General features: G+C 47.4%; 1 protein-coding gene across 18 annotated transcripts in view; it reads right to left on the reverse strand.

Annotated features, from left to right (window-relative positions):
* Positions 1-12,124, reverse strand: part of KIAA1217 (KIAA1217 ortholog) — a 774,831-nt gene that overhangs the window by 40,211 nt on the left and 722,496 nt on the right. For 12 of the 18 annotated variants that reach the window (XM_029236747.1, XM_029236752.1, XM_029236745.1 and 9 more), the window contains 3 exons: positions 11,244-11,348; positions 10,717-10,766; positions 4,147-4,313 (listed from right to left, as the gene is read on the reverse strand). In XM_029236747.1, the coding sequence (XP_029092580.1) occupies positions 4,147-4,313; positions 10,717-10,766; positions 11,244-11,348 (322 nt within the window). The remainder of the gene's footprint in view (positions 1-4,146; positions 4,314-10,716; positions 10,767-11,243; positions 11,349-12,124) is intronic. The other 6 variants (XM_029236750.1, XM_029236749.1, XM_029236759.1 and 3 more) reach the window with 1 other exon arrangement.

Genomic DNA, 12,124 nt, shown 5'->3' on the forward strand with positions numbered 1-12,124 from the left:
AAGACCGTCGGTCTTGCCAGCAGTGTCGTTTAACTGAGCTGATTTTGCTGTCCAGCAGTGACAGTAAACAGTGGCTGTACAACAGGCCAGGAAGTTTCCTAACAGCCAGACCCCAGAATGACTCCTGACCACCCAGCTTAGCTCCCCAGGCTGTAGGGAACCAGGTATCGGATGCCTCGTCACAAGCACGTGTTATCTGGGAGGTGTTGCCCCGTCTTAGACAGCCTCTGTGTGCAGGTCTATCTAGGGCTTGATACATTGTATGGCAGCCTGACTGTCAACTCCTGTGCTAGTTCCATTGATTATTTCTGCCTGGTGGGGAGAAATAGGCCTGCTCAGCATGGGCCAACCTCTCGAGTGCTTTTTTCAGGGACACACATTCCCGTGACCGTTATTTTGAATGTCAGAAGATAAATGAGACTCTGGCACATTTGTACGAGGCACTACCTTATGAAAAGACACCTTAAGATAACTGTGCTGAATCATATCATTTCAAGTACAATGGCTCTGTGTCCCGCTATGTTTCTTTTTTATGTTGATGTCTTACCTCTTCCCTCTCTTGGGAACACACAGTAAATTCTCAGTAGTCTTAAAAATGGAACACCAAGTTCAGAATAATCTAATTTTCAGTTTGTCGGGAAGCACAAGGAAGAGATAAGGGACAAAGAAAAAAATTGTGGGAACTGGAGAAGGAGGCCAAGTCTCATCTGCCCCCCCCCCCCCCGAGGAACTTGAACCCGCTCTTCCAGAAATTTCTCTCTCCCCTCAAGCCCACAAAGGGGGGCAGAACTGCAGCCACTTCTGTGGATACTGGACGACCTTAGTAAAACCCAAGTATTGTGGCATTTTGGAAAAAAGATGTAGCTCATCACTTTTTTTTTTTCCTATATCATACCAGAAAAGGTAATAGACAATCATCTTTTGAAGGGCACATACATTAGGTGCCAGACCTTCCCCTGTCTCTTTTTCCGTTGTTGCCAGCTAACTGCAGGTGCAGCCCTTACCTGGGAGTGGGACCATCACAATATAAAAGTTCCATATAGCTCTTATCGTTTATGACCAAGCAGAGAATACGTCTGATTAGCCACTGGGAATGAGGCGCATTGTTTAGAATCAGGGCTTTGAAGTCACTGGGTGTGTTTTCATGCTTACAGGGTGTTTCTGCCTCACCCCTTGTGAGAGCTGGCTGAGATCTCAATTTCCAAAAGGCATCTCAATGGACTGAGAGTTCATAATATCTGAGAGCAGTAGTTCTCACCCTGGAACGTTCTAGAACCACCAGTGCTTGGCCTTTGATCCATACCAATGAAGTCAGACTCTGGCAGGGGTGTTTGGGTATCAATATTTCTGTGAAAGGCCTCAGGTGATTCTAATGCGTAGCCAGGATTAAGAACCGTCCTCTGAGACTGGTAACTCACGCGAGACTGGTGAGCAGAAAGACGGGAGCGAAGTTTTCATGTTTTTTTGGATCATTTTCTGAGGCTCCTTCACCTCCCTCAACATTCTTTTTGTCCTATTTAAATCTATACGCCCCACAGTGCCTGCATCAAATTTCTGCTTTGGAGAATAATCCATCAGTTCTGCAAATGAAATGCTCAAATAGACTATGCTTGACAGTCTAGGATTTTCCCATTGATTTAATTATCTAATTACTGGAGCCGGCTGCCAAGCACAAACAGATTTCATTCATTTTCACTATTTTATAACACAGTTCAAAGAACATTTGAATTTCTAATTCAATTTTTGTTCTTTTGAGACTGTTCTAGAGTTTCGGAGCTCTCTAATCATAGCTCCATTATTGGGCTTATAATCATTTTGGGGGGCTGCACTTTACTTTTGGTGTATAATACATGTACTGAGGGGGGATTGGTGCTGAGATAGCTTAATTATTCTAAACTGGTTTTGTCTCAAATAGACTCCCCTTAAAGCTGATGGGGGCACGGAGGATGCCAAGACCGAGGTAGAAATAAGAGCATCCAGGTTAGGAAACAAAGTGCTTCTCTTTCCCCACGTGCCTGTGCTTTAGAACTGTACCAACGTCTCAGCTCAAGAGCACACCTGCTCGGTGTCCTTTACCCAGAAACCAGGAAAGCTGAGCAGCTCTGGGGCAATAAAGAAAACTGCGCGGTTAAGATAGTGTCCCGGACTTGACTATAGAACCTCTTTGTTTGAGAAGCTGTGATTTTGCAACTGAGCCTCCCCAGTTCATGGGTTACAAGGAGCGGCAAGTTGTGGGAGAGCCCTCCCTCCTGGCCAGAGGACCAAACACTGCCGGCCACCAGCAGGGTGATGCTGCAGCCTCACACATCACGGCCTAGGTTATCAAATTCGCCACACCTCAGGGCAATTCCACCTCTGCCCCAAACCAGCAGATGCTCACTTTTGAAAGCAGTAGGAACTACCATACACACGACGCATTTAGGAATTTTTTTCTTGTGAAGGTCCAACTAGGGGTGCACAATTTCCAAATGACCAGCAGGTGGCACTAAAAGGCAGATGCAGCCCAAGACGGGGGCTTAACCTCCATAACCCCCAGGTAAGAACCTGGGAGCCCACAGACCCTCTCTGGCCTGCAGAGTACGAAATAATTGATTTTTAAATTACCTTCCAACATTTTTAGAATGAGTACAGGTATTTTATATAAAACCTCCAGATTCTCTTGAAATACCGAAACATCTAGAAACAATGGACTCTCATTCTACCAGGTCAAGAGCTGCCTGGAGCTGAGTGGCAACTGTCCTTTAGAGAGGCCAACTTGTCACTGTCCCTCATCCACTCAAGTTAACGCCAGACACTGTGGGCACTGGATTTTGGCACCCTGCACACACCCTCAGCCCAACCTGTACACTTCATTTCACTGCAAAGTGTCTTTAAAATCACAAAGCAAGGAGAAGCGAACGTAAAGGATGGGGAACGTCCCCGGTGACACGATTCAGAAGAGGATTTAAGTGAATTCGCATGGGCTGTCCAGGAGTCTGGGACGTTGCCTGAGAGGCAGAGTAGCCTTTGGAGACCTAAGCATGAGCAGCCTGGTCGGTGATGGGACCTCAAGGCAGGCTCTCAAGCTACCTTCCCCTCCTGTTTGTTCTCCAGTAGGTAGAGGGCAAGGGGAAATCATCTTCGAAGCTTTACTCAGGTTGTGGAAAATGCAGGACTCATGCATCGGCGAGTTGAAGGGAGAGAGCAGCTGTGCTCTGAAGCCCTTTCCTTCCTGGACGCACCAGCACAGGAGCCTGCAACCCACTGAGGGCGCCGCAGCTGTGCGGCTGCTCCTGGCTACATGTGCCTTGTACTAACGTTTGCACTGTGAGCTTCTCGAAGTCCAGGAGGATACCTGGGGATAGTCTAAGCCAGTACTACGTGCACATTGACCAACCTGCCACCAAGGGCAGAGAGACGTGAGGCTCCTCCGTGGAACAGACAGATGACCTCACAAAGGTCCACCCTCCCAGTTCCTTATCGCCCTGCCTCGTCAGATTTATGGGATTTGTTCACCAAGACTCGTGACACGAAGGGTCATTTTCCCTGCCCTTTGATTCCTGTGTAGTGCATATATTCCTAACAAGGGGAACGAGTAAGGAGAATATTGTGGCGCACACACACTACCCAGATAAAATGCAGATGTTTTTCTCAAGTCATCCACGATGGCTCCTTTTCCTTATGAATTCACCCTCCGGTCTGAACTCCTATTTCTAAATACATCACAGCTCCTTGCAAAACACCTGAGCTGCCCGCAGCACCTTTGCACATGCTCAGTGGGGAAGAGCAAGAGCCCAACGCTGTGAAGCAGGAAGTCGTAACTGGCTGCTAGAACGCTCCACAGGCTCTTCTGCTTTCAGCTCTCCTCCAAAAAGCACAGGCTTAATGCTTTTTTCATGTGTAAAAGCACACCCAGCTTAAAGAAGTGGCTACAGACTACCCCTGCAGTGGAAGGTTCTAGACCAAGATTATGTGTGTGGGAGGGGAGACCACTGCGGAACGGCGCCTGCACCCTGGTCCTCAGTTATCCCTAGAAAGGATGGTGGAAAGAACCCCGAGAAGGTGCCGTGGGGCCAGGGATGTGGAAGGAGGCGGATGGGAGGAGGAGGAAGCTGACTGTGGGCCATTAAGTCAGAGGACACCATCCACAGGGAACATGGTCTGTACCTGGAGCTGTCGCATCTGCTGCAGCTGGAGCCTGAGTTCGGCCACACTCCTCTTCATGTCGAGCAGGCTCATGTGGGCGGCGGAGGTGCCAGCAGGCGAGAGCTGGCTGGGTGGCCCCGAGGACTCCAGGGCGCCAAGAGGCTTCCCGCCGGAAACCTGGGGAGTTCCTAGGAGAAAAGAGCAGGAAAGTCCCTGAGAATGCCAGGAAGGAAAGTCTAAGCTTCAAGTCCCATCCCAACAGACTACTGGTAACTCTGAAAATGCCCATTTCCTTCATGATGAAAAGAATCGTAAAAAATGACACTGGTTCTCTAAAGGGCAAAAAGAGGGAATCGAATTTCAATAAATTAAGCAACGTGCATGCAATGTTATAGGGTGTAGTCTGTAGAAGTCATGTTCTAGAAGTTTGGTGCTATAGGAAGGGAGATCACAGAGCGGTATGTACAGCATGATGCCATATTAAGGAACCTAGCTGTCTGTCTATCCATGTGTCTTCTTTAAACACACGGGTTTGCACAGAAAAAAGACAGATGTACATACAACAAAGTGTTAACAGTAACTTTAGCTGGTGGTATTCTGTGAGTTTTCTATTTTTGATATCACCACTTTTTGTATTTTAAAATTTGCATAGTGAATATCTATAATTTTTTTGGCGGGGGGCTGCATCGCATGGCTTGTGGGATCTTATTTCCCAGACCAGGGATCAAACCCATGCCGCCTGCAGTGGTAGCACGGAGTCTTAACCACTAGACCACCAGGGAATTCCCTATAATTTTATAATAGAAAAAATAACTTAAAACTCTGGGCCCTAACACAGGCTGCTTACTGTCACTATTCCCTACAGGCAGATGTATCCCAAGAACACCCACTTAGTTCTGGGCAGAGATTTGGCCGATCACCAAGGGGAAACTAATAGGAACTGGGTACTCCCTTCGGGTTTCCAGCCCCAAGGAAGCAGGACCTCTGCGTATACCTCCTTTAGTGAGAAGATCAGGCATGACGCGAATATTCTTGAGGAGAAGAATCCAAAAAAAAGGCAGCAGAGAGAAACTCTTCCTCAACAGTTTTGTTGCTGCCATAAACTTCTGCTCCCTGAGTGCAACTCAAATCATCCTCACGTAGTTCCTAAGTCCATCTGGGAAGGGCCTGCTTTGACCAAGTCTGTTTTAAAAAGGTCCCCCAAAGCACCCCAAGTAGCACTCACAGGATCGGCAAGGTGCGCGCACCAAAAGGAGATGCTACTTCCTTTTTAGGGCAATGCAATTCTGTGGAAGAGGCTTCAAGTAGAGAGTAGACAAGGAATCCACAACACACAGACACACACAACTCACTCACACCTGAAGGGGCTGTTCAGCTCTCTTTCCTGTAAGGGACAAAGTGGAAGGTTTGCTTAGTTCAGGCCGGCCTTGCACGGCAGAACCCTCTCGCTGCTCTGTGTACCTGGAGCGCTTAGAGCACAGCGGCCTCTCTTTCCATCTAGGCTCAACAGCCGTGGAAACCTGTCCTTCCCCAGACTGCAAGGCCCGCAAGCTGCTGCCACGGCTATGGACGGTGTGCCAGTGAGCAAGGAAGTGCCTCAAAACCGTCCTCTTACTTGCGTGGCCTCAGCAGTGCCAACGGAGAGCTGACAGAGCACCAAATTCCTCACCCCTGGGTGCCCGTCCCAACAGAACTGGTCTCCCAGCTCTCGTGGTCCCCTTGGAGAGTCGGGGGAACACATGGGAAAGCATTTGAAGGATTTACAAAGGAGACCCAGCAGACCAGACGGTGAGCTTTTTGTTATCTTTATGAGCCCAACTGGCCACTTGCGTCATCACCAGTCATGACTCTGACCGACTTTTGACCATCCCCTAGATCAACATCACCCTCGAAAGAGCAAGATTTGCCATCTCTGTAGTTATTCCAAAGAGGGTTCCCTAACTGTGAAGGTCCTCAGTGCAAGAACATCCAGTAACATTTCCAGTAACAGCAGCCTGTCCGAGTTAACACAGCACCTTCAAGAACAAGTATTCAGAGGGGATGACAATGAACTGGAAGTTTTCCTTTAAGACTCAGGCTACTTTATCATCACTCCACATTCTCAGGCACAGGTGCGTATGTACATGCACGCACGCGTGCACGCAAACCCACCTACCCTCACCACACAACTTCATCTGTACAAATGATGACACCCTCAAGGTGTTTCTCCAACAAAAATGACACTGTGCTAGCCAGCTACTCCTGTTCGGTAATGAGAACCGTCCTGCTAATTCCTCAGCCAAATGAAGGCACATATTCCTTCAACAATCGTGCTTCTCCTCGTATATTCTGAGGTCACCGTTGCACCTTGCCGACATCCTCCGTGGAGGAGAGGCTCATGTTTACGTGCCATCTGCGAGAATTGAGTACCGATAACGGGTTTAAAATATGTCTTTCACAACCGAGTTTCTTTATGGAACCTATGCTCATGTATAAAATTTCCTCATCTATAACCTCTTAATCCACTAAATCCGGTTTCCAGCTCCATCATTCACTGCACTGGCCCTTTAGAAGGTGGCCAGTGGTCAGCTGTCAATCCAACAGACGCTGGGTTGCCATGATGGCACCCTGATGTGATGCTGGGCTTCGTCAGTCACTCCTTTCCTTCTCAATAACTGAAACTTTCCTTTCCCTCGTCTTCTTCCCTCTCCACAGCCCATCTTGGCCAGCCTCTTTCCTAATTTCTTCCTCGACCAACCTTCTGAATCCTGGCCTGCTTCTTCTCTCACTGGACATGACTTCAAGGGAGGTCACTTCCACAACGCCACCCGCCAACGTCCTCCACATCTTTGCCTCCAGCACACGATTCTCTTTACAGCCCCGTCCCCATACCTTCATGCTGCTACAGGACTTTTCCACAAGCAGGTTGAATTTATTATTTCTTCTTATTTCCCCCAAATCTCTTTTGAACTCATTTTAGCCAATGGCACTATTATTCACTCAAGTATTTAAACCAGAAACCTGGAAGTCATTCTCAGCACCCACTTCCTAGTTGTGTGACCTTGGGCAACTGACTTAACCTCTCTCTCTCTCCCTCAGTTTCCTCATCTGTAAAATGGTTGTAAGGGTGATTGTGCAGGATGATGGAATTAACACATAAACTGCTCCGCCTGGTGTCTGGCACAGAAGGACCCCACTGTGATTATTATTTTTTTAAATTTTTAAAAAAATTTAGTTTATTTTTGGCTGTGTTGGGTCTTCGTTGCTGCACATGGGCTTTCTCTAGTTGCGGTGAGTGGAGGCTACTCTTCGTTGCGGTGTGCGGGCTTCTCACTGCAGTGGCTTCTCTTGTTGCAGGGCATGGTCTCTAGGCACGTGGGCCTCAGTAGTTGTGGCACGCAGGCTCAGTAGTTGTGGCTCACGGGCTCTAGGGCACAGGCTCAGTAGTTGTGGTGCACGGGCTTAGTTGCTCTGAGGCATGCGGGATCTTCCTGGACCAGGGCTCGAACCCGGGGTCCCCTGCACTGGCAGGCGGATTCTTAGTCACTGTGCCACCAGGGAAGCCCTGGCTGTGATTATTTCTCTAAGCAGAGTGAGGGGGAGGAGCCCCACCTGGAGTGGCAGCAGGTGGCAGTGGTGACAGGCTGAGAGCTATAGGCAGGTGCCCCAAAATCTATGGATGGAGCTGATCTGGTGGGTGGGGACCCCAAGTAGTAAATGAGTTCCGCTTCAGATTAGTCACGGGACCTGGGACCCGCTCTCTGAACCCACAAGTGGGGTGGTCACATTCTAGTCTAGGGAGGAGAGTCAGCAGGTAGTTTATCCTCAGAACCTCCCTTCCCTGCACCTCACCCTCTCCAGGCAACAGCCTCTTCTTCCTCCTACCAAGTCCGCTCTTAGGTAACTTACTTCAGTCAGGTATATCTTAATATAAATCTTATTAAGTACACATTTGATGGGAATTTAACGGGTTTGGGGTTGGCCAGACTGGCTGCGAATCTTAGTAGCTCCACAGCTAACATCTTCTTTACAGGGTTATGTGTTTAAATGATACAATACACTATAAAACACAGGCTATGACTGTGAAATGGGAAGTTCCTTCTGTTCTCTTATACCCACGGTCAACCAAATATTCCTAAAGTAACAGCAAGTCTGGGTTTCCCTTTTTCATGTACCCTTGGCCAAATGAGCTTCCTTGACTTACTACATAATTCCGTGTACTTGTCTACAGAACAGGGATAATACTTCTCGTCGCTAACTTCGTAGGATTCTGGAAGAACGTATTTTGCACGCCGTACAAGGCTGCTATGGCAACGAAAGCCCTGTGGACCACATGTAGCCCTGACAGATTAGAATGAGAAAGACCAACCTCAGCAGAGACGCAGGGGAGCAAACCCACGCGTGTGTTACCAGTGGCATCGAAAATTGGCCCAGCCTTTCAGAAGAGAGAACTGGCATGTGTCACCAGTGCCACTGAGCTGTTTGTCCCTTTGGCTTTATTAACTCCACTCTGGGAAATGCATCCCAAAGTAATGACACCTGCTCCTTCCCCCATGCTTCAAAAAAGACATTTGCAAACTTTTTCAAAACGAAGAAATGAAGCAACCTACATTTCTTTAAAGGGACTGGGGCACCTTAACACAAAAGGATGAGGTATCATGATGTTATGAGATATCATGTCACGCTTGGTGGAGCACGCTGATGTGTGTCATGTGTGTATGGATGTGTGTTCAGTGTCGTCATCTGGAACATGGGAATCATGAGTGTACCTATCCCATGAAGCTGCGTCAGGGGTAACAAGTTCAGGTTAGAAAAGCACTTAGAACAGTGCCCGGTACATAGGAAACTTCACTAAATGCTTCCTATTATTACTATTAATTATTATTTTACCAAAAGGGAAAAGGAATAAAGAAGAATACAAAACAGCATGTACATATCGATTAGAACAATGGTATTGGACATGAATAATTTCTAGAATAGAATCCAGAGGAGTAAAATGTTTTAGTGTTTGGTAGCTTCCCCCTCCCAACCCCCCAACTTTATTAGTTATAATTGACATGTAACACTGTACAACTTTAAGGTGTACAATGTGTTGATTTGATACACTTACATATTGCCATATGATTATTATCTAACTCGCCCATCCTGTCACATAATTACCATGTCTTTCTTGGGGAGAGAACATTTAAGACCTATTCTCTTGGCAACTTTCAAGTATATAGTTCAACACTGTTATCTACAATCACCATGCTGTACCTTAGAACTTATTCATCTTCTAACTGGAAGTTGGTACTTTTTGACCAACATCTCCCATGTCCCCCACCCCCGGCAACCACCCTTCTGCTGTTTCTACGAGTTCAGTAAGCGCCTTTTCTTCTGTAGGTTCATAATAGATCAGAAAATAGATGAATAAGTATCTCCAAAGCAACCTGGCAGTTGCTATGAAGACAAGCTCAGCAATTTCCATGAAACGATTCTCTGGCTGCCACCAAGGTCACTGACTGATTTCTAAGTAAACCAACCAATCCCATGAGGACTTGGAATGCTGGAAGAGCAGCCCTGCTGGCTTTACGGCTGAAGGGCCTGAACTTGGCTGGAGCGGAACCAGGACCAATAGACGTCTCAACTGAAGTCCCCAGTTCTGTCCATTCTACCGTGTGGCACTACACTCTGTGGGGCTTCCTCCAAATTAGGGGTTTCACCCAACTTGCCACATGCTTTCTGAGTAATTCAGTAGCCAAGCATGTCCCTGGTGACGATTTCTATTTCCAACCCAAGGGAAGGGAAGACTTCACATTCTTGAGAGAGGCCCACCTTGAGTCTACAGGATAAGATGGACATCAAATACACCTGGATACTAGTAAAGGGCACAGGGGCTATAACCGGGACCTCTTTGAGGGGATGCTGGCATTTGAAAGCAGGCCCTGGTCCAAGCACGCCTCTTTCTCCTGCCTTGACCCATGGGGGCTCCCTATCAGCTCATGCCCCTTTCTCATCCGGTCACATCCTGCAGCTGGGCTGAGGCCCTTCCCCACTGTAGAACCTTCCACTGCCTTCCCTCTGCACTTAGAATAGTATCTAAATTCCTCACCACAGCATCTGTACATGCTTTGCTCTCTACTTGAGTGGCTCTTTCCTTCTGTCCTCATCCTTTCGGCCTCAGTTTGTTTTACTTCCTCAGGGAAAGGGCCTGGGTTGAGGCCAGCTCTGTTGGGTAAACATTCATCCTGCATTTTTTTCTTAACACTCAGCACACATATAATGACCTGTCCCAGATCCATTTTCTGCATCGGATTAGGGAGCAGGGAGCCCTGTCCTAGTGATGTCCACTGCCCTGGTCCAGTATCAGGCATATAAGCATTTGTTGGATATATGGCCTCATAAATGAATAAATGAATGAGGAAGTGAATAAATGAAGACTGAAGGGAGAGGACTAATGACTCATCTGGAATTTCAGCATTAAGCAGGGAAGGGGTGGTGTAGGGAGTTACCCCAGAAGCCTCTGAAGTTGCATCATATAGGTGACTTGGGGAGAGGTTAATACGTCTGGAAGCAAACCAGGCTCATCAAAGGCACCCTTCCAGGCCTCCTGCCCGTCTGGAGGACACTCACCTGCACCATCTGTGTGGTTCTTACTGGCTGTGGTTTTCATCATTTTCTCGCTGAAGGAAAGAAAAAGAGAGTCAGCGATCCGGTTTCCCAACTGCGTCCCCCCCCTCCATTCACTATGCGGAGCCATCAGCAGCGGTTAGTGAGGGTATTAAGCAATGAAGGTATTTCAGCGTCAGCACCACTACTGGCCGGGATGGAAAAGGCTTCCCAGGTGCGCAGCTGAGGCACGCTCATGGCCCTCAGATGACGGAGGATGTGGATACATGTGGATGGCGGCGGCAGGCACTGCACAGTGGTCCATGAAGCCACATGCACTGGGAAGCCCATTTACCCTTCTTGGGCCAAAGAATTACCAGAAATAGACAAGCAAACAAACCATGATTCATAGAGATGCGGGTATTTTCAGCCTTGAAATGATTACAAGAAAACGATTGGAATGAATGAATGATCTTAATCATTAAAGAGAAACAGATTGAAGTACTTTGAATTGGTTTGCTTTTTTTTTTTTTTTTTTTTTTTTTTTTTACCTAGATGCATCTTTGCTATTACTTGTAAGGGGCCCTTTAAAAAGCGCAGACTGAACAAGGCCAGTTAAACTGGCAATCTGTTTCTCCATGGCTTGCATCCTCTCTCTGTAAAACAAGAGAATTGTTTGTTAAAGCTTATGTTGACTTTGAGACTGGTTTGTCTAGGCGAATGATCATCTGAGGGTTATAAAAGTTCCACTTAGCAGGCCTCCAAAGTTCACCCCAACCTGGCTTGGGGAAGCTACCGAGCCTGCAAATTCCCACTGAGCTCAAGATTTGATGGACATAGTTTAGTATTAACCCGATGACCTTACTGAAAAGACACTGGACAGACCAGCAGAGGCCTCATGGAAAACGGAAAAGCTTGGAAATAATTCTCTTTGTGCATCTTTGTGTTTTTGAGCCTTTCTGCCCTTCTTTTACTATTTGACCTCTGCACCAGGGGGACCCTAGGCCACTTCTGAGCTGTGTTCCTCCCCGCAGCTGGGAGGCTGCTGACTGACTTTGGTGTAAATGATGGAGATGTTCGTTGTGTGTTTGGAGTAAAACTTGTTGTAGAGCCCAAGAGCAACACAAAGCGAATGTCTCTTACGAACACGGAAAAGTGTGCTTGACATCAATGTCTTCCTTGAGGGTAGAGGGTCCTCAACTCAATGTCATAGGAACCTGGGGGCTTTTACAGGATCAAGCAGGAAAACAAATACCCCTAACAACTTGGTTATCTCAAGACCTAAATAAAAACTCTTCCCAATTTTGATATTATGCACAGATACTACACCTCTCTGTTCAGGGCTCTCCGGTGCTACGCACAATTCATGTAGCTTTTGAAACTGGCTCACATTTCTGTACGTCAGACAATGGCAGTGCCAAGGAACTATTAC

This window comes from Monodon monoceros, unplaced genomic scaffold (genome assembly GCF_005190385.1).
Source record: "Monodon monoceros isolate NGI ecotype Baffin Bay Population unplaced genomic scaffold, NGI_Narwhal_1 Super_Scaffold_21, whole genome shotgun sequence".
Taxonomy (NCBI): domain Eukaryota; kingdom Metazoa; phylum Chordata; class Mammalia; order Artiodactyla; family Monodontidae; genus Monodon; species Monodon monoceros.